The 26,907-nt window shown below is 45.9% G+C and overlaps 1 protein-coding gene, 1 long non-coding RNA gene and 1 other non-coding gene across 4 annotated transcripts in view; all 3 read left to right on the top strand.

Moving 5' to 3' along the window:
- Positions 1 to 1,448: 1,448 nt before the first annotated feature.
- On the top strand, positions 1,449 to 4,517 carry LOC137305354 (uncharacterized). The gene is made up of 3 exons (XR_010958703.1): positions 1,449 to 1,541; positions 2,899 to 2,951; positions 4,045 to 4,517. It is a non-coding gene; the product is annotated as an uncharacterized lncRNA (long non-coding RNA).
- LOC137305792 (small nucleolar RNA SNORD88) lies at positions 1,635 to 1,727 on the top strand. The gene has a single exon (XR_010958767.1). It is a non-coding gene; the product is annotated as a small nucleolar RNA SNORD88 (small nucleolar RNA).
- Positions 4,518 to 9,765: 5,248 nt separating the features above from the next.
- nr1h3 (nuclear receptor subfamily 1, group H, member 3) overlaps positions 9,766 to 26,907 on the top strand; it is a 29,203-nt gene continuing 12,061 nt past the window's right edge. The window contains exons 1-7 of one of the 2 annotated variants that reach the window (XM_067974500.1): positions 9,766 to 9,870; positions 13,659 to 13,844; positions 16,269 to 16,358; positions 18,463 to 18,609; positions 19,647 to 19,916; positions 21,370 to 21,575; positions 22,958 to 23,137. In XM_067974500.1, the coding sequence (XP_067830601.1) occupies positions 16,319 to 16,358; positions 18,463 to 18,609; positions 19,647 to 19,916; positions 21,370 to 21,575; positions 22,958 to 23,137 (843 nt within the window). In that variant the 5' untranslated portion in view covers positions 9,766 to 9,870; positions 13,659 to 13,844; positions 16,269 to 16,318. Of the gene's footprint in view, positions 9,871 to 13,658; positions 13,845 to 16,268; positions 16,359 to 18,459; positions 18,610 to 19,646; positions 19,917 to 21,369; positions 21,576 to 22,957; positions 23,138 to 26,907 lie in introns of both variants that reach the window. The other variant, XM_067974499.1, reaches the window with a different exon arrangement.

The following is a 26,907-nucleotide window of genomic DNA, read 5'->3' as shown; positions in this document are numbered from 1 at the left end:
CAAATTCAAACGATAATAATTTTTTTAAAAGTCTTTGCAACCTATCACATTTACCTGCTCGTCATTTTTAAATCATGAATGGATATTCAGTATTAACGCAGGCGTATTTATTATTGCCTAGAATTGGGTCCTGGTGCTCGGGTATAAAAGAGCTGCAGGCAGCTTCCTCCAGTCTTTTGCTGTTCGGGTGGTGAAGGAGATAGAGGGGAAGAGGGGGATGAATGGAGTCAGCGGGTGGGGAGGGGGACTGGGGGTGAATGGAGTCAGCGTGTGGGGAGGGGACTGAGGGTGAATGGAGTCAGCGTGTGGGGAGGGGACTGAGGGTGAATGGAGTCAGCGTGTGGGGAGGGGACTGGGGGTGAATGGAGTCAGCGTGTGGGGAGGGGACTGGGGGTGAATGGAGTCAGCGTGTGGGGAGGGGGACTGGGGGTGAATGGAGTCAGCGTGTGGGGAGGGGACTGGGGGTGAATGGAGTCAGCGGGTAGGGAAGGGGACTGGGGGTGAATGGAGTCAGCGTGTGGGGAGGGGACTGGGGGTGAATGGAGTCAGCGTGTGGGGAGGGGGACTGGGGGTGAATGGAGTCAGCGTGTGGGGAGGGGACTGGGGGTGAATGGAGTCAGCGGGTAGGGAAGGGGACTGGGGGTGAATGGAGTCAGCGTGTGGGGAGGGGACTGGGGGTGAATGGAGTCAGCGTGTGGGGAGGGGACTGGGGGTGAATGGAGTCAGCGGGAGGGGACTGGGGATGAATGGAGTCAGCGTGTGGGGAGGGGACTGGGGGTGAATGGAGTCAGCGGGTGGGGAGGGGACTGGGGGTGAATGGAGTCAGCGGGTGGGGAGGGGACTGGGGGTGAATGGAGTCAGCGGGTGGGGAGGGGACTGGGGGTGAATGGAGTCAGCGGGTGGGGAGGGGACTGGGGGTGAATGGAGTCAGCGGGTAGGGAGGGGACTGGGGGGTGAATGGAGTCAGCGTGTGGGGAGGGGACTGGGGGTGAATGGAGTCAGCGGGTAGGGAGGGGACTGGGGGTGAATGGAGTCAGCGTGTGGGGAGGGGACTGGGGATGAATGGAGTCAGCGTGTGGGGAGGGGACTGGGGGTGAATGGAGTCAGCGTGTGGGGAGGGGACTGGGGATGAATGGAGTCAGCGGGTGGGGAGGGGACTGGGGATGAATGGAGTCAGCGGGTAGGGGCTGGAATGTGAGGAGCCGCTCGATACAAAATTGCAACAATGTTGCGGCCTTTCGGATCTTGGGAGCTGGCGGGTTAAAGGCGCCGCTCCGTTCGGCTCTATTACCGAGGATTGAAGCGAGTGGGTGTTCTTTTAATAAGGGGATGGGCGCTGTGGACAATGAATGAACAGCCCACGTGGAATTTGGGGTTGTTAAGACGTGTGTGTAGTTTGGGGAGGGGGGGGGCGAAAGATGAGGAGAAAGGGTGTTAAAAAGGATGCTGGTTTGTGGGAAGGGGGAAGGGGGAGTCGTGGGGTGAGCATTTGGGTGAGGGGCTAGAGAATGGAGCCTCCTGGAGTGAAAGCTACTTAGTGGGTAAGTGTATAAATATATTAATCCCAAGTGCATTAAAATGCAGTAACAGTAAGCCACGTGTCAGTCTGGGGCGAGTTGAGCCTCCTGGTGTTGTCCTCACCATGATGTTAGCACTGGGCTCCGATACTGCGTGAGGGAAACATGTGCCACTCGGTGACTTGACATTCCCGGGTGCCTGAGTGAGGACGATGCCGTTTTCACAACCTTGTACGGCGGGACGCTTTGATTTGGGGGCAGCTGTGATGCTGATCTGCCTCGTGGAATATGTTGATGCCAGTGTCTCATGGGTTCATTCTATATAGTGCCCGGGCTTTGGACGGGCTGAGGTTGGGGTGACCATGGTGGAGCTGTGTTCACGTAGTTGGGCTGTGATACTTGCTTTTATTAGGACGAGGAGGCCATTCAGCCCCTTGGACCTGCTCTGCCATTCAATTAGATCATGGCTGATCTGCATCTCAACTTCATTTACCTGCCTTTGCTCCATATCCCTCACCCAACAACAAAAACCTATTGATCTCGGTCTTAAACTCCAATTGACTCTCAGCATCCACAGCCTTTTGCTGGAGAGGTCTAGATTTTTACTACCTCTTTATATGAGAAGGTGCTTCCTAGACATAATAGGAGTGGGCCATACAGCCCCTTGAGCCTACTCTGCCATTCAATAAGATCATGACTATTGATCTTGGGCTTTTAAGATACTCACTGAGCATTCACAGCCCTCTGAGCTAGAGAATTCCAAAGAGTCACAATCCTGAGTGAAGAAATTCCTCCTCATCTCAGTCTTAAATGTCTGACCTCCTTATCCTGAGACTGTCCTCTAGTTCTAGACTCTCCAGCCAGGGGAAATGTCCCCCTCAGCATTTACCCTGTCGAGCCCTCTTAGAATCTTATGTTTCAATGAGATCACCTCTCATTCATCTGAATTCCTGATTTCACTCTTGAATGGCCTAGCTCTAACTTTAAAGATTGTTTCCCTCCCACCACCAGAGGAAATAGGATAGATAGAGAAACTATGATCCTTTTCTTAACATTTTCAAACACCTTGCTCAGATCACCCCTCATCTCCTATACTCAGGGGAAGACAGGCCTGGTTTATGCAACCTGTCCTCATAATTTAACTGTCTAAGCCTCAATCGTTTTCTTTACACCCCACTATAGTAATAAGTTCAGACGGTAAAAGCAGTTACATTGCTATGGGTAGGTCTTTAGTGGTTTAAAAGCCTTGGTTCAAATTAATGTTTAAATGGTTGTGGATTGGAATGTGTTTTAGTTGGTGTATTTACCCAGTTCCAGGTGGGTTGCCACATGTATGTTTAAAGTAAACCACTGACTTGACTCATTTTTGTCTGATTCTCAGGTTGAAATGAAAACATCCTGGATTGTGTGGGATGTGGCAGGTCACCCTTTACTGTAAGTGTTTAAACTTTTTTGATGTCTACCCAACTTTCCCCCACCCCAAACCTGGGGCAAGCTCTTTCCACATCTTAAAGTAACTGCACACAACCCAACTTGTTTTTCACCTCTCCTGAGGGTGATCAGTGGGATGAGTATCTGCACCATTCTGGTACTGTACATTCTTCATGGGCTGTACAACCATGGGAGGGTGTCAGTACTCAACCTGATTTGTTGATGCTGCTTGCAACTGATATTCCCCCCCTGCTGTATTAGTGCTGGTGGTACATCCCAATTGTCTCCTCTCAAATGAACTGAATCAGCAGATTACAAATTGAGTTTAGGATCTTGCAGTCTGGCTCATGTGAACCTATGATAAAGACAGGGAAAGACCAGCTTTCCAACTCATGGCTGGAGCATCCTGCCTGAACACTTCCTTCCCCCACCCCATAGCCATGTAATCTCCTGGGAGAGGTGAAAACCCCAGGGCCAATAAGGGTAAAATACACTCTCAAATTCCTCCCCAACCCCCTTGTGACCTAAACTAGTCCAGGAGATTGCATGTGTTAACTGTAAAGCCACTTGCCCTCATACTGTCTGGCTCACCAGTTGTATTTAACACCTTGCTGTGGCTTATATGGTTCTAGACCCACCAGAACACAATTTCCATGGGAGACATTGGGTGGGCAAGCTGCCTTTGCCAGAGTGGGGTGGGGGGGAGAAACTGGTCAATGTGTGGTTGAGGTTGGGAGGTAGGGGTGGTGGTGGATGAAATAAAACTGTTTTAAAGTAGACTGACGCAGTACCTGCTTTATAACCATGAAAATGTCTTGTGGACATTGGTGTTCAAATTGCTGCCCTGGGTTTTGTGGGTCTCCTCAGCTTTTACCAATGATGATTAGCACTGGGCTATGAGTGTAGCTGATTCAAAAGTGCACCTGCTGAGTTGACATATCAGCAGAGCTGAGGAAGAGCATTGAGAGGCTCCTTGTGAGGTTGATGGGGTGGGGGGGGAGACTTAGGGCAGATTTTCATTCCTTCAGAAATCAGTATCAAATGTTACCATGTCAAATCTGTTGCTGTCATTAACAGAATTTAATTTTTGCACTAGGTGTGACGTCAACCCTGAAGACTTGCTTTACATCTGAGTCGTGGATCTATTACCCCAGGTGGAAGTGAACTGACTTTATATACCTGTACCTGATGCATTTTGTTTTTGGGTGGGTGGAGAGGATTGCACTGGGGTTTAAAATTAATTTCCTCGGCACCAGGTGAAGGATGGATTTCAGCATCTGCCCTCTGCACTCCCAGGTTGTATTGCAAAGCCTGTCAGCAGAGTCAAAAGGCACTCGACAGTGTGCTTTGATTATAATTGTGCCATCCTTGTCTGGTTGGCAGGCTGTCCGTGGGCCATGCATGTTCTCCCAAGGCTGCATGTTGCCTGCTCCTGAGACTCCAGGCAGCTCTGACTGCCAGGTGTGACCTGGGGCTGAGTCTGTTTTCCCTTGGGTGTTACCTTTATTTTTGCAGCAATACAACTGAAATTGTCATTACCTGTTATTTAATAAATATTTTATTAAAGTATGATTAGCCTCTTTATTGTTAAGCAGTATTTACTAAATGTGTACTTTGTTAAATAATTGCCCACACTGAGCTGTGACAGGAGGAGCTGTTGGACAATGAAATGTGATCTGATGTTTTAATGCTTGTGTGGGTGGAGACCAGAAAGTCAGTGGGTGAACTAACCAGGGTGTGTCAGCCTAGATTGTCAAGTCTCAAGTGGGACTTGAACCCACCACCTTATTGTCCGAGTTGAGATGAGCATTACCACTGAGCTGCAACTAAAATTGAAATGAAAACCCAAAATGCCAGCAACACTCGGCAGGTCAGGCAGTATCTGTGGGAGGAGTTAATGCTTCAGGTCAATGGTGTTTTTGTCAGAACTGGAAGAACTTAGAATTAACTTTTTTTTAAGCAAGAGGAGGAAAGAACAAAAGGGAAGGTTGGTGATGGGGTGGAGGGCAGGAGTAATTAAATGACAAAAAGGATGATTGTGCAAAGCAAAAGGGAGTGGTAAAGAAACAAGAGGGGTCTAGAGGATCTGTAAATGACAACATCAGAACCATTGGCAGTATCTGCTGTCAGGAGGGGGAATGAGAGCAGTGGTTATGATCTGACATTATTAAAATAAATGTCCAGAAACTTGTAAAGTGCCTATTTGAAAGATGAGGTGCTGTTAATTTAGCTAGCTGAAATTCAAGACTGATTAAAGTTAATGTGCTGGGGATATGGTTGTGGCCTAACTCTAAATGAGTTGGAACCTGGGGAAATAGCTGATAAAAGGCTTGACCTGGCAACTGCAGACAAGGCTTTTTGATGGAAGTGACCAGTGACACAACCAGTGTGTGAAGTGTAAACAATTTTACAACACCAAGTTATAGTCCAGCAATTTTATTTTAAATTCACAAGCTTTTGGAGGCTACCTCCTTCCTCAGGTGAACGTGTGAAGTAGCAAAGAAGGTGGATGGAATTGGTACTGGTGGTGCAGAACAGGATGGCTTTGATCTTACTGATTAAACTCTGGTTCATGAACAGTGATGACTGTCAAACCAATGGTCTTGGGAGAAAGGTGTACATGATTTTCAGTGGCCAGGTGCCAATACTCCAGCTGTCTTCAACTGGAAAAGGTTGGGTTGGCACCAATTTTTTGTGTCGTCTTTGGGCTTTCAGGAATGTTAAACCTGTGAGTCCAATTTTTCCCAATTTGGTGTGAAGGTGGCTTGTTAGATTTTTCAAGAGTTTTGATGTGAACTCATCTACTCATGGAGTGCAAGTGCACCAGATTTCCTAGTGCTACTATCATCAGTCTCAATGCAAATTGGTCATTTGTAGGCCACCTCTGCAGATTTGTTGGTTGTCTCTCTGGTTGAACATCCATGGCCTGTTTGCCTGTGGGAGGGTGCCTTGAGTTGGGGTTTTTATAATTCCCTCCCTTTCTAGAGGAACAGGCTTCCCCCCGCTAATATTTGTATAGCAAGTGAAAGGACTCTATTAAAATTGAACAAAGTCTTGCAACTTTATTTCCCTCTTGAGGAAAGTGCCAGATCTCATCAGTGCTGAGTGAAATCTGGGGCTCACTAGGAGAGTCAAATATATCCATCTTCCATTAACTCCATTGATCCAGTGTTTGGGGGGCTCATGAGTAGGATATTGATTAGATTTTGTGGCCTTCACCAAAAGAAACTAGCACTGGTCCACATACTCTTGGAGATGGAGCAATGCAGTGCTTGACTACAGTGCATTGAGTTGATAGGAACATAACACTTGCAACACCACTCCCCAGTTTCAGTCTTGATCAGCCTCAGCAGAGGTAAATTATGTGCTTCCTCAGGTAGCAGGTTAGCTGAGTTACTTTTTCTGGTGAAATAGAAACTGAAAATGCTGGAAACATTCAGCGAGTCAGGCAGCATCTGCGGGGAGAGAAACAGTTAACGTTTCAGGTTGATGACCTGACGAAAGGTTATCGACCTGCAATGTTAACTCTGTTTCTACACAGATTCTGCCTGATCTGAGTGTTTCCAGCGTTTACTGTTTTTATTTCAGATTTCCAGCATCTGCAGTATTTTGCTTTTTACTTGTCTGGTGTCTAGCTGCTGATTGACAAGTTGTGGACTTACCCTCTGCAGGTTTTAAAGAGCAACCTACCAGCTTCCCTTTCGGTCCATCAGCCAGGGTTTCCCAATCGTTCTGCATCTGTCAGTAATAAAAACAGAAAATGCTGGAGAAGCTCAGCAAGTCAGGCAGCATCTGGAGAAAGGAACTGAGTTAACGTTTCAGGTCAAAGACCTTTCATCAGAACTGGAAGATGTTAAAATATTTGAGCAAGTTCAGGGGAGGGGAGAAAAACAAAAGGGTCTCTGATAGGGTGGAGGGCACGAGTGATTAAATAACAAAAGGGATGATGGTGCAAGGCAAGGAAGGTGGTAATGGGACAGGTTAAGAAACGAAAGATTGATCAGGAGTAGCTGTCAGTAATGGATAAGGCTTGTTTTGACATGCATTCTATGGTCAAATAGCTTGCTGATGCTGTCTCATCTCACGAGCAGCGACTTGGACAAGATACTGGAGGGCTGCTCGTGCAGACCAGCAAGAGTTGGTCCGTGTGGGAGAGAAGGGGCAAAGACTGCAGGGAAAAGAAATTGGTGTTGGGGGGGGGGACGTGTGGGATCGCTTCTCGGCCTTTTGGCTAAGATCAAGTGGGGGAAGGCAACCATTTGGAGCCTTCCTGCCATTGTATGCCGGGGGGATGCAGTCAGGGAGAAATCCCCTCGGGCAGAGTGTAGAGCTTTGGCTTGATGTAATGTCACTGCAAGGAATCTGGAATGAATCTGTAAGGCAATAAGGCACCCCAGAGTGTCAGAAAAAAAAACTTAGTTGAGGGGCAGAGTGGGTTCAGAACTCTGGGATCCATTCAGCCTTCCAGTCTGTGTTGGGTAAAATAGGCACATTTCAGGTTTAAGGGAGTAGTTTGAGGTACAGATGGTGCCATGCTACCTGGCCTCGGGCAATCTTGGAGGTTTGGCAATGGCATTGAATGAACACAGCGCCGCAAAAGCATTCATGCCTGCTGGAGCTACTTTTTCACACATGGATGTTTTTTTTTGTTCCAAGTTGCTCATCGCTCTACCAAGAACTTGCATTTACGTGGCATCATCAGGTCGTTGGCTGCAGTCCGAATCACTTCACATGCAACAAATTATTTTTAAGTGGAGTGTCTGTTGTTATGTAACGATGATTTTGTACATGGCAAGATCCTGCAATGAGATGAATGTCACTTAATGTGGTTTTTTTTTGGTGGTATTTGTTAAGGGAGGAAACTTCATGAGAACTCCCTTTGTTCTAAATAATGCTCCGAGATCTTTAATGTCTACCTAAACCCGCAGAGAAGGCATTTGGGGACGACATCTCACTCAAAGTACGGAGGTATAAGATACAAATGAGGAAGGCTATTTTGGCTCATTCATCCAGAAAGAAAAGCTGCCATGGTCCTCGTACAGTATCCAGCTGCACTATAAACCATTCCAAGGTTTTAGCCTCTACTACCCGACACAAAAGTTGTTTCCATGCGTTGAAGAAAATTCGTGTTCTCAGCTTTGGACTCTCAAAGCCTGAGTCAATAGAGCTGTACGTCCTACCTTTGGTCTTTCCTTAGAACGTACTGCAATAAATTCTTAGCCAGAGAGGTCCTGAATTTCATTCAGACATCCTGGTATTGGGATTGTTTTGATGCCTTTCTGGCCTGTTCTCCAGCAGGTGATTTCCTCAGATATGTTTCCAGTAGACATCCTCTAGCATCATACCCAAGTGCCCATTTCTCAAGTGTGAACCTGGACAGTAAGAGTCAGCTTTTCTGACTCGGGCATCTCAGTGGTGCCGATCTTGTACTTTATGTAATGTTTACATGTGCCATTTTTGAGCTAGAGTCCCTGATGGCAATAAGAAATGGGAACTCTGGCTAATTTTCTCCTTTGGTTTGGGCACAGAGGCCAATTGTAGGTTCCTTACCAGTACATATTTATGAAACTCTCCTGCCTGTCTTGTATCTGCTTCTATCCAGCTCTCCACATCTCATTCATCTTAACTCAGTGCGATGTGCAACCTGCTCAGTCCTAATGAATTATTTAAAAGGGCCATTATTGTAATAAGATAATTAATATGGCCTGTGTAGCTGCTATAGTTCAAATAGGCCCATCCTAATATGTACTTACAATATCAGAATGAATAGTTCCGATACATACAGTGTTTTAAGTTTTGTTCTATGAAGTTCAGACTTGAAGAGTCATTGAGCAGCAAAGAGTTTGCTGCAAATTATCCACATCGTTCTAACAGCCAGCTGGTACCAGGGGTGAGAAAGTACAATCATGTGACTGGATGCAGAGCTGCAACCCCATTTAAATAAAGGGAGCCATCTTCATTTTTCAGAAGATAATGTCAAAATAGGCTACATTTTTAAACCAAATCGAGTGACACTTTTGCAAAAATGCAGCACCGGCCAGTACAGCAAAGAAGTTATCACAGATAATTGTTCGAAAAACTGGGCCTGTATGAAAACTGCCTGACAACAACCTGATTCAGAGGTTGTGTGAGAAATCCAGTCCGGCACAATTCGCAGGACCAGAAGGAAGAGAAATCCTCCCTCTGTCTGCAATCTTGTTCATGTGCCATTGAAGGATGAAGACTCAAGTGAAGATGGGAGGGAGGGATAGCTAAATCCATGGCTTCCTTGTAAGAACCTTTCATTTATTCTGTTTGATACAAAAATGAACCATTAGACTAAGCAATGAGGTAAGTGTATGTACATGAAAAAAAAAGTAGGTAATTGTTCACAATAACTGGGATGAGCTGGAGAGTCTGGACCAGCAATCTACTCCTGGATGCTGTGCAGAACTCCCTTGTTTGAACCCCAAACAAAGATGGCGTCAATGTCGCAACACGCAGCGGGGCAAAGATCAACAAGCAACACTTGATCGAAAAAAATATTTTTAAAAAGACCTAAAAATATTTAATAATCTTTCCTATTGATCTGATGTAACCTTTCTCTTTTTAAAAAAAAAATTCAGCCAGTCTTTTAAGCAAATGAGATAATTTTTGCCGTCTTCCGCCGGAAGCCGTGTCGAACGCGCGTCAACCTATTTTGATGGAGGCGGCGACGATTGATGCGAAGCTGAGCCAATGAGAAGAGGAGGCGGGGGTCGAGCGGTCCAATGGAGGGCGAGTGTGCGCAGGAGGCGGGACACGCGGCAGCGTAGAGTTAGGTTGAGTCGGAGTCTCCCTGAAGTTGTCAAAGCTGCTGAGGGGGGGGGAAAAAACAGAAGAGGGGAAAGTTACAAGGGGATAGAAATAAAATAAAACTTCACATAAAATCACACACAGGCTGGTAAGGACACGGGGTTTATGATTTAATGGGCTATGTATGATGTGAAGTGATATTTAAGGGGGTTTTGCTTGCTGTTTAAATGGTGCATTGTTATTTTAGGTGGGTGAGTGGTGGGGGGGTTGTGTTTATTTCCTGTTTATTTGAGGCCCAAAGTGGATCCTCTCTGCTCTCCTGCATCACACTGCCACTCAGTGACTTCAGAACATTTCTCTCAAATCTCTGGCTTGGCCAACACCACCCTAAAGGGTGCAAGTTGCCTTAAATCAAGAATCACAAACATTATTTGCCTTGTGGATTCGTTTAAAGATCTGAATTATCTAATCTTTGATGTGAATTGAAAACTGTCATATGCTGACCTGTGGGGGTTCTCCATCGAAATAACTGTTAACCTCACTTGTTTCAGATGCTTTGTATTTCTATGCATTTTCTGTTTTATATAATTGGATATTGTGCTGTTTAAATGCATGATTCATCAAACCTATGATTTGGATACAGGAATATCCACTTTAAAAAAACAAAACTATACTGCAATCTGCTCAACACCTTGTAAAATAGCATGATGCAGTGAGACGGAACAATCTTTATTCTGTACAGTTAGTGATGTGTCTGATTTTGGTTTTTCTCCGTTTAGTATAATGCAATTCATCAAAACAGACTCCGGTAAAATAAATTGCACTCTGAAGGAAAATATATTGAATTTTCTTCAAATTTATCTTAAAAAAAGATTTTTGGGTCAGATGGACCCACCAAAGCTTGTGGCTGTTTGCGGGATGGTGCATGCAGGCTGCTCATTCTCTGTTGTGGGGTGTCTGCCGGTGTAGCGAAGGCACTTCCCTATAAAGGGGGGGAAGAGGCGGAATGGGAGGGCAAGTTTCACTGGGTGTCTTTCCACTGGCACCTTAAGAGCGACATTGGCGGATGCCCAGGGACTAGTTGCTATCCTTCCCTTCCACTTAAGGAGGTATGTGGTCTGTTGAACGTGCACATATACTAACCCCCGCCCCCCCAAGAAAAAAAAATCAATGCAGAGTACTGTCACATGGGGCAAAGAAATGCTGTGCATGAGTGCTGGAATAGTTTTGTGGCCTAGGAGCTGCAACTTGCCTGTCATTCACAGCCCTTATCGAAATTAAAAGTAAAACACAAGTAAAGTGTATGTGCCCTGGCTGTTATTTTTATGCCCTCTGGATGGTGATCAGGAGCAGGAATCCTGGCTCATCTTTCACCTCCCTAGTCTTAAGGGGGCCAACAGTGGTGCTTAGCTGCTATTCTGTCTCAGATCTGCTAATTCAGAGCAGTGCAGAGATCAAACCTGGGACCTTCCTGGTCTGTACGGCTCAGTACCGCACCAGATCTCAACGGGGCAGCAGCTGTGGTGCTGCAATTGGCCCTGGAGCCCACCAGGTAGGGAGGGGAACCACCTAATGACTCCTCCTGGAAAGCATGCTCGCGGGGATGTTGGGTGCAACAGGACCAGATTCCGATGTGATGCCATCCATGGTAAAATAGCTTGCCATCACATGCAGACTGGGCTTACACAGGAAGGACGGTCACTCTGATGAAGTACCGAGAGCTGTCGGTGCCATTGGAAGCATATTTCGGCACGAGTTGGCAACTTGGGGAGGGGGAGGTTGGTGCTGCATTGAACGTTTGCAGTTGGATGACGGTGCTTTAGGAAGTAGCATTAGTCAATATTTCAAGTTGGGGACTGATTGTTCACTTCCCTCTAGCATCTGGTTTTGAATCCAGCCTACAGCGATAGGATGAAAGGCTTCTCTCTCTCTGCTGGTAGTGAGGGTCTTTTGTGAGAAGAGCTTGAGGGCATTTCAACTGAGCACGAGTTCATAACACAAGACAGTTCACGCAAGTTCAGTATGTAAAGCTGTTGAATCATGTCTTAAGCCACCTCAGTTTTGATCCCTGGTGTATACTGAGTTAGTTGCACTCAACTGGTGTCCCTAGTCTAGGAAGGAGAAAAATCAACACTATCCAGTGTCCCTTGTCAAAAAGTGTTCAAGTGTCAACATTAAATGAGCACAGGATCAGGGATGGCTATGTTGCTCCCCAGGATAAAATAATACTGCTGACACTCACCACCTAGGCTCACACAAGGGTGAGGTACCAGGGCTACGAGTTAGTGCCTATGGGCATTCATCGTTATAAAAGGCATTGGAAAAGGTGCAAAAAAGACTCACCAGGATGATACTAGAACTGAGAGGATATGCTTGCCAGGAAAGGCTGAAAAGGCTGGGGCTCTTTTCTCTAGAAAAGAGAAGGCTGAGGGGTGACCTGATAGAGGTCTTTAAGATAATGATAGGGTTTAACAGGGTAGACGTTGAGAAAATGTTTCCACCTGTCGGGGAGTCCAGAACTAGAGGTCATAAATATAAGATAGTCACTAATAAATCTAATAGGCAATTCAGGAGAAACTTCTTTACCCAAAGATTGGTAAGAATGTGGAACACACTACCACAAGAAGTAGTTGAGGTGAATAGTGTAGATGCATTTAAGGGGAAGCTGGATAAACACATGAGGGAGAAAGGAATAAAAGAATATGCTGATAGGGTTAGATGAAGAGGGGTGGGGGGAGGCTCACGTGGAGCATAAATGCAGGCATAGTCAAGTTGGGCTGAATGGCCTGTTTCTATGCTGTAGACTCCCATGTAACTGTGTAGCTCACACAAGGGTGAGCTATCAGTGCTGCTAGTTGGTGCCTATGGGCACTCAGCATCTAGCCTCACAGAAAGGTGAGTTACCAAGGCTGCTAGTGCCCATGGGGTACACTTCCAGCATCACTTGGAGAGGAGGAGAGAAATTGAAAGCAGAAGAAAACTACTTAACATTTCACTCTGAAACCACAAGGATGTCGTGCTGTGGAAGGCACTTTTCTGAGGTTGCGAGTAAAGGAACTTTTCTTCACTTAACTCGGAACTCCTGGAGGACAAAATTAGAAATATAATTTTCTGACTTTGTGCTCCCATTGCGGAGCTGCAGCCACTGGGAGCACATTTGGAAATTCGGGAGCATGTTGCATGTGATTTTTAAAAAATATACAGCTATTTAAATGAATGGTCCTAAAATCTTGAGCCCAAGTTTCCAATGCTGGACGTCGAGGCTGACCACTGGGAGAGTGAAGTCGGAAAATGTCCCCTTAGGTGGAAAAGAGGGAAAAGGCATTCCTGGCTGGAAATTCCTCCTACTGGCAGGCTTTTCTTTTGAAAGTCTCATCCTTGTTTTAAAATCACTCCATGGCCTCGCCCCTCCCTATCTCTGTAACCACCTCCAGCCCTACAACCCTCCGAGATCTCTGCGCCCCTCCAATTCTGACCTCATGTACGTCCCTGATTTTCATCGCTCTATCATCGGCGGCAGTGCCTTCAGCTGTCTGGAATTCCCTCTTGAACCTCTCTGTCGCTCCCTCTCTCTCTCCTCCTTTAAGATGCTCCTTAAAACCTACCTCTTTGACCAAGCTTTTGGTCACCTGTCCTAATATCTCCTTATATGGCTCGGTGTCAAATTTTGTTTGATTACTCTCCTGTTAAAGCACCTTGGGGCATTTTACTACGTTAAAGGCGCTATATAAATGCAAGTTGTTGTTACAAATTTTTTCATTTGGGTGCTGAGAATTCCTTTGTAATTCTTTTCTGAGCTTTGCAAAATTGCTTTTGCGAATTCAGAGTTGATTCAGAGGCACCTCCAGTCCTCTCATCCTTTCCTTTTACGTTAGTTGTGGTTCGTGGGTTTCTTTTACGCGAGTTGTTCCACCTGACTAACCTTTGTTGTTTCAGGGTGGGCAGCGAACACCGACTCTCCAACTTGTCACGTACTTGAGCCCTCTCCTCTCGAGCGCTTTGGAGAGAGGAGGAACAAGGGGGAGAAAAAGTACAGGATTTTGCCCAGCTGGACTGAGTGGGGCTGGAACAGTGAAGCTGTGAGCACTGCCAGCCCAGTGGTGGCGACGTGTGCTGATGCAGGTATGCTACGTGGTTACCCGTCTATAGAATAATGGCTTGTTAGAGATAGATTGCTGTACAGTAGCTAGATTTCCATGGGTGTCAGCCTTGGCTCAGTGGGAAGCACTCTCGCCTCTGAGTCAGACGTTCGTGAGTTCAAGCCCCACTCGAGACATGAACACGTAATCTAGGCTGATTCTCCCAGTGCAGTACTGTGGGAGGCGCCGCCTTTTGGCTGTTACATTAAACCGAGGCCCCGTCTGCCCTCTCAGGTAGATGTATAAATGCTATATGAATGCAAGTAGTTGTTGTTGATGTAAAAGATCCCATGGGATGTTCTCATGGTGACCTGGCCAACATTTATCCCTCAACCAACATCACTAAAATAGAATATCTGGTCATTGCCGTGCCTAAATTGGCTGCCATTTCCTATGTTACACTTCAAAAGTACTTAATCGCCTATAAGGCGCTTTGGGACATCCTGAGGATGTGAAAGGTGCTGTATAAATGCAAGCCTTTCATTCTTTCATTTGAAAATGTTGGCTCAGTTGTAACTGTACTGCTCATTATTGATACTAAGCCATACAGACAAGGAGAGTTCCAGGTTCAATTCTTGTTTGGTCCTGGATTAGCTGATTTCTACCACGGAAGGGGTAGGGATTTACCATTGGCCTCCATAATCCATGGGCCTGTGGAGTTGGGGGAGAGATCAGCCAAGGTTCTCGCTCCTAACACCTAGTCAGTGGGCTCTGCTGGAAAGTGCGCGCGAGGACATGATTGAACTCGGCTGTTGACACCCCGACAGTGGAACAGCTGCCAGTAATCATTGTACAGGCTCATGGTCACTTGAGTGAGGTACCAGAGGGTGTCTGGGGCCTGTGGAACCCAACCCCAGCATGATAAGTCAGCACCTTCAGGAAAGAAAGTGGGGGTGGTGGGGAGGGGGAGGTAACAGATCATCTAAGTTTCAGTTTAGTGTAGTTTAACAAAGAGATCTAGGAGTACAGGTTCATAGCTCCTTGAAAGTGGAGTCACAGGTGGATAGGGTGGTGAAGAAGGCATTCAGCATGCTTGGCTTCATTGGTCAGAACATTGAATACAGGAGTTGGGATGTCTTGTTGAAGTTGTACAAGACATTAGTTAGGCCACACTTGGAATCTGTGTACAGTTCTGGTCACCCTATTATAGAAAGGATATTATTAAACTAGAAAGAGTGCAGAAAAGATTTACTAGGATGCTACCGGGACTTGATGGTTTGACTTATCGGGAGAGGTTGGATAGACTGAGACTTTTTTCCCTGGAGAGTAGGAGGTTTCGGGGTGATCTTATAGAAGTCTATAAAATAATGAGGGGCATAGATAAGGTAGATAGTCAAAATCTTTTCCCAAAGGTAGGGGAGTCTATAACGAGGGGGCATAGATTTAAGGTGAGAGGGGAGAGATACAAAAGGGTCCAGAGGGGCAATTTTTTCACTCAAAGGGTGGTGAGTGTCTGGAACGAACTGCCAGAGGCAGTAGTAGAGGCGGGTACAATTTTGTCTTTTAAAAAGCATTTGGACAGTTACATGGGTAAGATGGGTATAGAGGGATATGGGCCAAGTGCAGGCAATTGGGACTAGCTTAGTGGTATAAACTGGGCGACATGGACATGTTGGGCCGAAGGGCCTGTTTCCATGTTGTAAACTTCTATGATTCTAGTTGTGATTTTAATGTCGGATGTGTTGTAAGTTGGCAGAAACCCTGAATAACCACCAGTGCCCTGGGGATGCATAGCTGGGGTGTGCCTAATTTGCCATGGAAAGAGCTGAAGTTTTGGCTTCTAAAGAGCAGAGTTCCCGTGACTATCACTTGCCTGTTTCTATTGTGTGAATCTCACCAGTTCGCAGTCAGGCTTAGACGCTGTGTATTAGCCGAGTCTTTTATCTTGAGGTAGTGGGCGAGAAAAGGGATGGACACGGTGGGGGAACGCACTGTTTTAGTCTGTCCAAGTTGTGTCCTCTGCTGGTTTGCTGCGGAACAGCTTTGCTGGAGATTGCCTAAGGACTTCGAGTTTAGGCAGTTCCTTTCTTCTGCAGGAACAGTCGCCGATGGACACTTGTTGATGCGCTTCAGTAGGGCTCAGCTCCCCTGGGTTAGGAAGGAGAAAAAACAGCCAGGGTTCCTGCTTCTGACTGCTGTACACCAACCCTGCCAGAAGTGTGTGTTTGGGGGTTGTTGAGTGCCACCAGAGTCATGTCCAGCTATGGGCCCCTCTAATACTGAAAAGCCCGTTGGCACATTGTCCAGACTAATGCATGAAACGTGCCCACTAGGGAGTCATACCTAAGGTGTCCTGTGCTAATCGAACCTCTGAAGCCAGCAAGAGTCAGCACTTCCAGGCAAGGAGGTGAAAGAATAAAATTAAAGATCAAACTGCACTATTAACAATTTATACTTTTTTTCTCAGCTTCCTTCTGGGCTTGTATTTTCACAATGCAGTGGAGCACGTGATGGAAGATGTCCTTCTCAGCTGTGAATGGCTTGGATGCTGGCCAAGGTAGGCCTTCTTATAAAATCATGCAGCACGGAAGGTGGCCATTTGGTCCATCGTGCCTATGCTGTCTCTTTGAAAGAGCTATCCAATTAGTCCCATTTCCCCCCTGCTCTTTCCCCATAGCCTTGCAAATTTTTTCCTTTTGAAGTATTTATCCGACTCCCTTTTGAAAGTTACTATTGAATCTGCTTCCACCGCCCTTTCAGGCAGTGCGTTCCAGATCATAACAACTCGCTGTGTAAAAAAAATTCTTTTCAATTCCCCTCTGATTTTTTTGCCAATTACCTTAAATCTGTGTCCTCTGGTTACCGACCCTCCCGCCTTTGGAAGTAGTTTCTCCTTATTTACTCTATCAATACCTGTCATTGTCGGGATGGTGTGTGACTTGGAGGGGAACGTGCAGGTGGTGTTGTTCCCATGTGCCTGCTGCTCTTGTCCTTCTAGGTGGTAGAGGTCGCGGGTTTGGGAGGTGTTGTCGAAGAAGCCTTGGCGAGTTGCTGCAGTGCATCCTGTAGATGGTACACACTGCAGCCACTGTGCGCCGGTGGTGAAGGGAGTGAATGTTTAGGGTGATGGATGGGGTGCCAATCAAGCGGGCTGCTTTGTCCTGGATGGTGTCGAGCTTCTTGAGTGTTGTTGGAGCTGCACTCATCCAGGCAAGTGGAGAGTATTCCATCACACTCCTGACTTGTGCCTTGTAGATGATGGAAAGGCTATGGGGAGTCAGGAGGTGAGTCACTCGCCGCAGAATACCCAGCCTCTGACCTGCTCTCGTAGCCACAGTATTTATATGGCTGGTTCAGTTAAGTTTCTGGTCAATGGTGACCCCCAGGATGTTGATGGTGGGGGATTCGGCGATGGTAATGCCGTTGAATGTCAAGGGGAGGTGGTTAGACTCTCTCTTGTTGGAGATGGTCATTGCCTGGCACTTACCTGGCGCGAATGTTACTTGCCGCTTATGAGCCCAAGCCTGGATGTTGTCCAGGTCTTGCTGCATGCGGGCTCGGACTGCTTCATTATTTGAGGGGTTGCGAATGGAACTGAACACTGTGCAATCATCAGTGAACATCCCCATTTCTGACCTTATGATGGAGGGAAGGTCATTGATGAAGCAGCTGAAGATGGTTGGGCCTAGGACACTGTCATATTTTGAACATCCCTATTAAACCTCCCCTTAACCTTCTCAGCTCTAAGGAAACCAATCCCAACTTCTCCAGTCTCTCCACATAACTGTAGTCACTCCTCCTTGGTATCATTCTGGTAAATCTCCTCTGCACCCTCTCCAAGGCCTGTAGAAGATTTTATCTACACGGACACAGCAGGCGGGATTTTTCGCTTCGGCAGAAACACGGTGCAAAGTTGTTGGGTTTTGCGCCCGCCTAACCTGGCCGGTGCTGACCCCAGTGATATTTCTATATTTGAATATTTCTAGTGGGCTGCCAGTGGGTTTGTGCCTGTGACGGGGAATCTATGTTGGGGGAGGAAAATGGCTGCTGGGGGTACTCAATGGAATCTACATGCCTTGGAGAGGTTGCAGCGTAGATTCACCATAATGATACCGAGGCTTCGAAGGTTAAATTATAAAGACAGCTTGCATAAACTTGGCTTGTATTACCTTGGTAATAGAAGATTGAGGGGTGATCTGATCAAGGTATTTAAAATGTTGAAAGAATTCAATATGGAGAAACTATTTCCTCTGGTAGGGGAATCAAGAACAAGGGGACATAATCTTAAAATTAGAGCCAGGCCATTGAGGAGCAAAATCTGAAAACACTTATTCACATAAAGGACAGTAGAAATTTGGAACTCTGTCCCCCAAAAGGCTGTGGATGCTGGGGGGACAATTGGAGCTTTCAAGACTGAGATTGACAAGATTTTTGTTCGGCATGTTAACAAAGGAAATGGAGTTGAGGTGCAGATCAGCCATGATCTAATTGAATGAACAGAGCAGGCTCAAGGGGCTGAATGGCCTCCTCCTGTTCCTAATGCTCCTACAGATTTCGCTATCACATGAATTGTAACTATTTGAATGTATAATTGGCAAGTTTTATTGACGTTGGTTAACTTTGATTTATTTGCTCTCCCCGTCCCGTATTCTTTCCAGAAGATGACAAAGATGTTCCGCTCGATGAGCCCGTCACGGAGGACAGCGCGGACAGCGCACAATATCATGTGAAGGAGGAGGAATTGGAGGAGGGCGGTGACCAGAACGGTTCGTTCTCCACCGAGCCGGAATGTTCCCTAAATCTCAGTGGTAAGGTGTATTTTTTTTTTAAGAAAGGATTTATTATTTCAAAGATCTTTTTTAAAAAGTTCAAATTTTCTACCTTAACTGAACTGTGTGATCGAAAAGTACTTGAGCAGCACAGGACCCAGTACCAGTAGGAGTTTCATTAGGAACAGGAGTATTTACTCACCTTTTACACAGGAAGCTAGGTGCACGGGAGCTGAATACATGTCAATCAACTTTCAAGAGTTCTCCCTATTTACATATTACACAGAATTTACAGCACAGAAACAGGCCATTCGGCCCAACTGGTCTGTGCTGGTGTTTATGCTCAACATGAGCCACCTCCCACCCCTCTTCATCTAACCCTATCAGCATATCCTTCTATTTCTTTCTCCCCCATATGTTTATCTAGCTTCCCCTTAAATGCATCTACGCTATTCACCTCAACTGTTCCTTGTGGTAGCGAGTTCCACATTCTCACCACTCTCTGGGTAAAGAAGTTTCTCCTGAATTCCCTATTGGATTTATTAGTGACTATCTTATATTTATGGCCCCTAGTTTTGGTCTTCCCCCTCCCCCCACAAGTGGAAACATCTTCTCAACGTCTACCTGATCAAACCCCTTTCTAATTTTAAAGACCTCTATCAGATCACCCCCTCAGTCTTCTCTTTTCTAGAGAAAAGAGCCCCTGCCTGTTCAGCCTTTCCTGATAGTTATAACCTTATCATAACCCCCTCATACTTTTGAACATGTCTATTTGATCTCTTCATAACCTTCTCGGTTCCATTGAAAAGAGCCCTAGTTTCTCATATCTAAAGCCTCTGATCCCTGGTATTATCTTAATAAATCTCTCTTGTTCCATCTCCATGGCCTTGACATCTTTTTGAGAGCAAAATGCCTAAAAACTGAGCACAGTATTCCAACAGGTTTAACCCGTGATTTGTGTATGTTCAGCATTACCTGTTTGTTTTAGTGTTTAATGCCCTTATTTATAAAACCTAGTTGGGTGGCCGACACTTAGCTATGGAGAATTATGCCTCATTACTTTTCTTGCCTTTCAGGGGATGAGCCTTTGGTGAAGCGCAAGAAGGGCCCCGCCCCGAAGATGCTGGGGAACGAGGTTTGCAGCGTGTGTGGGGACACGGCATCGGGCTTCCATTACAACGTGCTGAGCTGCGAGGGGTGCAAGGGCTTCTTCCGCCGCAGTGTCATCAAGAATGCACAGTACACCTGCAAGAACAGCGGCAAGTGTGAGATGGACATGTACATGCGCAGGAAATGCCAGCAGTGTCGGCTCCGGAAATGCCGGGAAGCAGGAATGAGGGAACAATGTAAGCAAATTTTAGCAATTTGCTTCCCTCTGAAATAGGGGATAGTGTGGCCTTACAGTATTTACCAGTCCAGTGGTTGATTTTGATTTTTCTGATGGAGCAACGTTTGGATACAGAGCATTTCTCCACTTTGACACTCAATGTACGACAGGAAATGGTTGCACAGGTAAAGGGGAGCGATTGGTAAAAGGAGGACATGGATTTTGAAATGAATGCACTGAGGCTGCAGAGTCAGTGGAGGCTGGTGAGGACAAGGATGATGCGTGTACCAGACTGGCTACAGGCCACAGATTTTTGGATGAGTTGGGCTTTAAGTAGGGTGGGGCTTGGGAGTCTGACGAGGAGAACCTTGAGCTTTGTTGGGTTCAAAGGATGATCTGGCAGTGAAGAGGCGAGATAGGAATGTAGCGGGCAATGTTCTGGAGGTGGGACATACGCAAACTCATCAGTGGATCAGATGGGGAGTTTGAAGCTCAGATGAGAGTCTCTTATGAGAGAGAATGCTTACCTTCACATTCAGCCTGAGCAGGCATGGGAAAGGAGATGGGATAGGTGACCTAACCCTCAAACTTTGGGCGGGCAACGAACAGGGTGGTTTTGGTCTTGTTAAACTGAAGAGAATCCTGGCTAACCAGGACTTCACTGTTGCCGACTTAATCGTGGTAGAGTTGGGCCGTCATTCTTACGAAGTTGACCATATGCTTGGAGGTGATGTTGTTGAGGAGCAGCATTTAGATGAGGAAAAGCAAAGGGGGCCAAGGATCCTTGGGGCATGCTGCAGGCACATAAGGAGACGTCATTAGAGGTGAGGTATTGACTACATTGGGATAGGTAGGATAGGAACCATAATAGGGCAATTACACGGAGGTGGATCACAGAGAAGAGGTGGTAGAGGAGGATGGAACGAGTGACTGCATGAAAGGCAGTGGAGCAATTGAGGACGACAAGGAGGAATAGCGTACCCCCAAATGCAATTACACAGAACATTGTTGGTGACTTTGACCAGTATAGTCTTAGTGCTGAAGGTGGGATGAAAACCAGACTGAAAGGGTTCGAAAGACCCTGAAGTTGGGTAGTGGTGATGTGTTTGAAGACCATAGAGAGGAAGTAGAGGTGGGGCAGGAGATGGAGAGGATGAAGAGGTTGAGAATGATCTTTTAAAACATGGCAGTTTTGAAGAAAGGGGATACAATTCTTAAGGAAGGGAAGAAGTTGAAGATCTCTACAAACAGTGGGCTGATGAGAGGTCAGGAAACTGGGTTGGGAGGAGGTTAAATGGAAAAAAACGATTGAATATCTATCCATTTTTATTTATAGTGCAAACATTGTTTTAAAAAAAAACTTGTACCATTAATAGAAGAGTAGATGGTGAAATGCAGAAGGAATTTACCTGAATGGAGTGCCCGTTTGCCCACAATCCCAGATTGTTTACCATGCATGTTGCCGCCTCCAGGTCTCCTGTCGGAAGAGCAGATCCGCAGCAAGAAGCAGAAGAAACAGGAGGATGACGTGGCGCAGACGGTGATGGTGGCTCAGAACTCGCCGGTGATGGTGGACACAGCCAGGCTCACGGCGGAACAGGAAGAGATGATCCAGCAGCTGGTGGCCGCACAGCAGCAGTGCAACAAACGATCATTCAGCGACCAGCCAAAAGTAACGGTGAGTCTACCGATGCACGGTCTCAAGCAAATACTTTGCACCTTTGGTCTTTTGTAGTGTTTAAAGAAAGAGGTACGTTTGAATTGTTTCTTTGACAATTTTGCCTCCTCTCCCTACATTTTCTCTCCTGGAAGTAGCGAGTCATGCTGGGGTACAGCTCTATGGGTGCCAGGCATCCTCCGGTAAAAAAGAAAGAATTGGCATATATATAGCGCCTTTCATGACCTCAGGATGTTCCAAAGCTCTTTACAGCCAATGAAGTAAAGTAACCGTACCCAAATGGCCGATCTTCGTATGTAGGTCCAGACACTGACGCCTGGGTTTTCCGATCGGCATTATTTTAACAATGATTCAGTGCTGCAGAACTGTGCCCCATCAAGATTCAGGGCTGTGGAACTGTACCCCATCAAGATTCAGGGCTGTGGAACTGCACCCCATCAAGATTCAGGGCTGTGGAACTGCACCCCATCAAGATTCAGGGCTGTGGAACTGCACCCCATCAAGATTCAGGGCTGTGGAACTGCACCCCATCAAGATTCAGGGCTGTGGAACTGCACCCCATCAAGATTCAGGGCTGTGGAACTGCACCCCATCAAGATTCAGGGCTGTGGAACTGCACCCCATCAAGATTCAGGGCTGTGGAACTGCACCCCATCAAGATTCAGGGCTGTGGAACTGCACCCCATCAAGATTCAGGGCTGTGGAACTGCACCCCATCAAGATTTTGTACTGTGGAGCTGTACCCCAACACGATTCAGTGCCTTCAGGACAGGAGAGAAGAAACAAAGAACTTGCATTTATATAGCGCCTTTCATGACCTCAGGACATCCAAAAGCACTTTACAGCCAATGAAGTACTTTTGAAGTGTAATCACTGTCGTAATGTAGGAAATACAGCAGTCAATTTGCACATAGCAAGATCCCACAAACAGCAATGTGATAATGATTAGATAATCGGGGTGATTTTTTTTAAAAGCGATGTTGGTTGAGGGATAAATATTGGCCAGGACACCAGGGAGAACTCCCCATCTCTGCTTTGAAATAGTCCCATGGAATCTTTTACATAGACAGGCAAACGGGGCCTCGGTTTAAGTCTCATCCGAAAGACGGCACCTCCGACAGCGCAGCACTCCCTCAGCACTGCACTGGGAGTATCAGCCTAGATTGTGTGCTGAAGTCTCTGGAGTGGGACTGGAACCCACGACTCAGAGGCGAAATTTCTACCCACTGAGCCAAGGCTAAAAGAAAAGGCTAAGTTGCTTCTGGGCGTTTGAAGGATTACTTGCTATTTGTGAAAAGGAGTTCATCGTACTTGACTGGTTTAAGGTCAGAGTTATCCCTGAATGTGGATTGCATTTCATTTTTCCTCTTCTTCATTCTCAGCCCTGGCCACAAAGTAATGACCCCCATAACCGCGAGACACGGCAGCAGCGCTTTGCCCACTTCACAGAGCTGGCAATCATCTCGGTGCAGGAGATCGTTGACTTTGCCAAACAGATCCCCGGCTTCCTCGACCTCTCACGGGAGGACCAGATTGCACTGTTGAAGGCTTCCACAATCGAGGTGAGAAAAAAAAAAGTCTTTACTATCTACCTATTATAATGAAGTAGCGCAGGCCCATCGCACTTCAAAGCATTCCAGAAATATTTAAAAAAAGAGAGAGAAAGCCAGTCACTTTCTGCTGGATATTCTGGTCATAATAACCTGGCCTTTACCCAAACTGGAGATACGGATTTACAAGGAGCTGCCAATCTACAGAAATTTCCTGCAGCAATTGGCCTCTAACAGACCACAGGATGTGCCTATTTTGACCACTTGCCCCCAGGAAGTACCTGAGCAGTGGCCTTAAAGGGTCAGGCCGAGTTAAAACTTAGCTCCATCTTAGCAGCTAAGCGTCACCACTGTACTCTGGTACTCAGGCTATCCATTAGCAATGCCGCAGGGGATTAGCTAACGTTATGAGATAAATTACTTGTTGGTCAGTCACCCAGGGGTGCCAGGAGCACTCAGAACCATGTCCAAGTGGTATCAGAGACCTGCACCTTTGGAATTGCACCACAGGCAGTCGGCACCTTTGGGAGAAAAGAAGAGGAAATGGTTTAGAAAAAAATAAAACTTGGGAGCGGCAACTTGATCGATAGACTTGAGTGAAGGTAGAGAACATAGGAACAGGAGTAGGCCATTCAGCCCCTCGATCCTATGCCGCCATTCAGTCAGATCATGGCTGATCTGTACCTCAATTCCATTTACCCACCTTTGATCCATATCCCTTGATACCTGTACCTAGCAAAAAATCTATCGATCTCAGTCTTGAAAATTTCAATTGACCCTCAGTATCCACAGCCTTTTGTGGGAGGGGGGAAAGAGTTCCAGATTTCAAAAGGGAATGAATTTGCATTTATATTGCACCTGGTCATGTGTCCCAGAAACATCCTGGAGTGCTTCACGTACAGTAAATTACTTTGAAGTGCAATTACTTAATTTAACACAGCAGCCATTTTGTACATAGCAAGTTACCGCAAATAGCAATGAGGTGATTGACCAGTTAGTCAATTTTTTGGGTGATGTTTGTTGACCTCCAATCAGTCTTGCGTCCCCTCAGTTCCCTGTTAACCGTACAGTCACAGATTTAATCAATATGCTCCTATGAAAGAAGTTCCTCATTCTCACAGCTGAAGAATGGGAGTAGAATTCAAAATGGTAGAGGGCGGGGTTGGTTCTCTGAGGGCAAAAGGAAGTGTTCTATAATAAATTCAGTATCTTTTTTTAAAATTGAGATTCAGAGCCCCCTAATTCAGGACACCACAAAGACAAGCTAAATCAGGAAATAGTGATTAGGTGATTAAGCTGTAGATTGTTGGAGGAAGGAAAGACTGAGGGATGTAAGGACTTCCACAGTTTTGAGGCCTTGGGAAAGAATGGGTTTGGAGTGGGAGACTCTGCAATGAGTCTTGATTTCAACATAGTGGAGATGCAGAGAGTCTGAGTAGAACAGCACAGAAACCTGCTCACTCCCCATACCGATTAATATTCCTCTATTTCCAGCACTATCTAATTCCCTTTAAGAAGAGTTTATGGACTCTGCTTCGACAATGGCCTGTGGCGGAGAATTCCACATTCTAACCACGCTCTGTGTAAAGGAATTTTTCTAGCTTCCTTTTTCATTCTTTTTGCGAATCTATTAAATGTGTGTACTCCCATTACTGTCTCATCGACCTTTGAAACAATCTGTCACTATTTACCTGATCATAAACCTTCATAATCTTGAAAACCTTTAAAAGATTAACCCTAACTTTAACCCTTCAGAGCTCCAGTGGAAAAAAAAGCTCTAGCTTCAAAAGTCTGTCTTCTTAACGGTAACCTTTCATACCTGACATACCTTTCCGAACATCCTAATGAATCTATGCTGCATTTTTCCCCTTCCTTTTGCATTCTTCCTAGAATGGGGTTCCCAAAATTGTACATAATACTCCAGCTGTGGCCTATGGTCTTCCACAAGTTTGTACAAGAGCTAGGGCTCTTTTCTCTAGAGAGGACACTGAGAGGTGACCTGATAGAGGTCTTTAAGATTACGAAAGGGTTCGATAGGGTAGACTCAGAGAAGATGTTTCCACTTGTGGAGAGACCAAAACTAGGGGTTATCAATATAAGATAGTCACCAATAAATCCAATAGAGAATTCAGGAGAAGCTTCTTTACCCAGAGTGGTTAGAATGTGGAACTCGCTACCACAAAGAGTAGTTGTGGCGAATAGTGTAGATGCGTTTGAGGGGTAGCTGGAAATACATGAGGGAGAAAGGAATACAAGGTTATGCTGATAGGGTTAGATGAAAAGGGGTGAGAGGAGGCTTGTGTGGAGCGTAAACGTCGGCATGGACCAGATGGGCCGAATGGCCTGTTTCTGTGCCGTGGGTATGCTGCATGCTTTATGTAATATTACCTCTTTGCTTTTGTATTCCATATCTCTAGATACAAAATCAAGGTTGCCATTTGATTTTTTTTTTATGGCCATATCTACTTGCGCTGTCAATTTATAATGACCTATGTATCTGAACACCAAGGTCCCCCTGCTCCTGTACTGCATTTCAAATCTTGCCATTTAAGGTGTACTTACTTTCCCTATGCTTACTTCCAAATTGTACTACATCACATTTAGAAAAAAAAACTTGCATTTATAAAGAAAGAACTTGCATTGATATAGCACCTTTCATGACCTCAACACATCCAAAAGCACTTCACAGCCAAAGAAGTACTTTCAAAATGCAGTTCCCTAAATGTAGGGAAACACGGAAGCCAAACTGCGCATGGCAAGTTCCCTCAGCAAGGAAATAAATGACCAGATAATTTGTTTACTGGTGTTGGTTGAAGGATAGATATTGAGAGAATACCCATGTTCTTCTTCAAATAGTGCAATGTGATCTGTTCAGGGGGCAGATAAGTAATTGGTTTAATGTCTCATCCAAAGGACAGCACCCTGAACATTGCTTAAATCCTGGAATGTGGCTTGAACCCATGATCTTCTGACTCGGGTGAGAATGCTAGCGCAGAGCCAAGCTGACACATAATCTGCTCAGCCTACTATCCTCCCTATGTGCTTCTGCAGCATTTCACAATCCATGTCACAATTGGCCATACCCCAATTTTGATATTATCCCAATTCCTAAATCGAGATCATCTATGTATACGGACATATGACAACGACAGATAGGAAAAGACTCTCTGGTCCATTCAGCCTGTCTCATACAACTGCAGTGCCTTGTGTATCGCAATATATATGCTCCCCACCCCACCCGAAAGACATGTGATCTACTGGGAGAAGTGAAAAACCAGATAAAAACCCAGGCCAATAAGAATTTTAAAAAATGGAAAATTCCTCTCCGACCCCTTTAGGTGATCCAAACTGGTCCAGGAGACCACTCTGGCCCTGATTAATGTTATGCAGCACCTACCTTTTGTATGAGGTGATCTCCGTCCCAGCCAGAAACAGGTCCTGCTCTCGCTCGAAGGAATTTAGCAAATCAGCGTTCACCGCATGAGTGGGCAGCCTGTTCCAAAGGCCCACTATTGTCTGGAGAAAGAACCACCTCCTCACATCTAACCTAGTTCTGGCCTTGTATAACTTGAGATTGTGACCGCTGATTCTCCCTAACCTATTTAGTTGAAACAAACTGTCTACACAGACACAATCTATTCCCTTCATTATCTTATAAACAGCGATCAAATAACCCCATGGTCTACGCTTATCTAAAGTGTAGAGTCCTAGCTCTTTGAGCCTATTTTGGTAACTCAATGCTTTAAACTGGTTATTAATTTTGTGACCCTTCTCTGCAACCT

The sequence above is a fragment of the Heptranchias perlo genome, chromosome 40 (assembly GCF_035084215.1).
Source record: "Heptranchias perlo isolate sHepPer1 chromosome 40, sHepPer1.hap1, whole genome shotgun sequence".
In the NCBI taxonomy this organism is placed as follows: domain Eukaryota; kingdom Metazoa; phylum Chordata; class Chondrichthyes; order Hexanchiformes; family Hexanchidae; genus Heptranchias; species Heptranchias perlo.
This window is presented reverse-complemented; position numbering and strand designations above follow the sequence as displayed.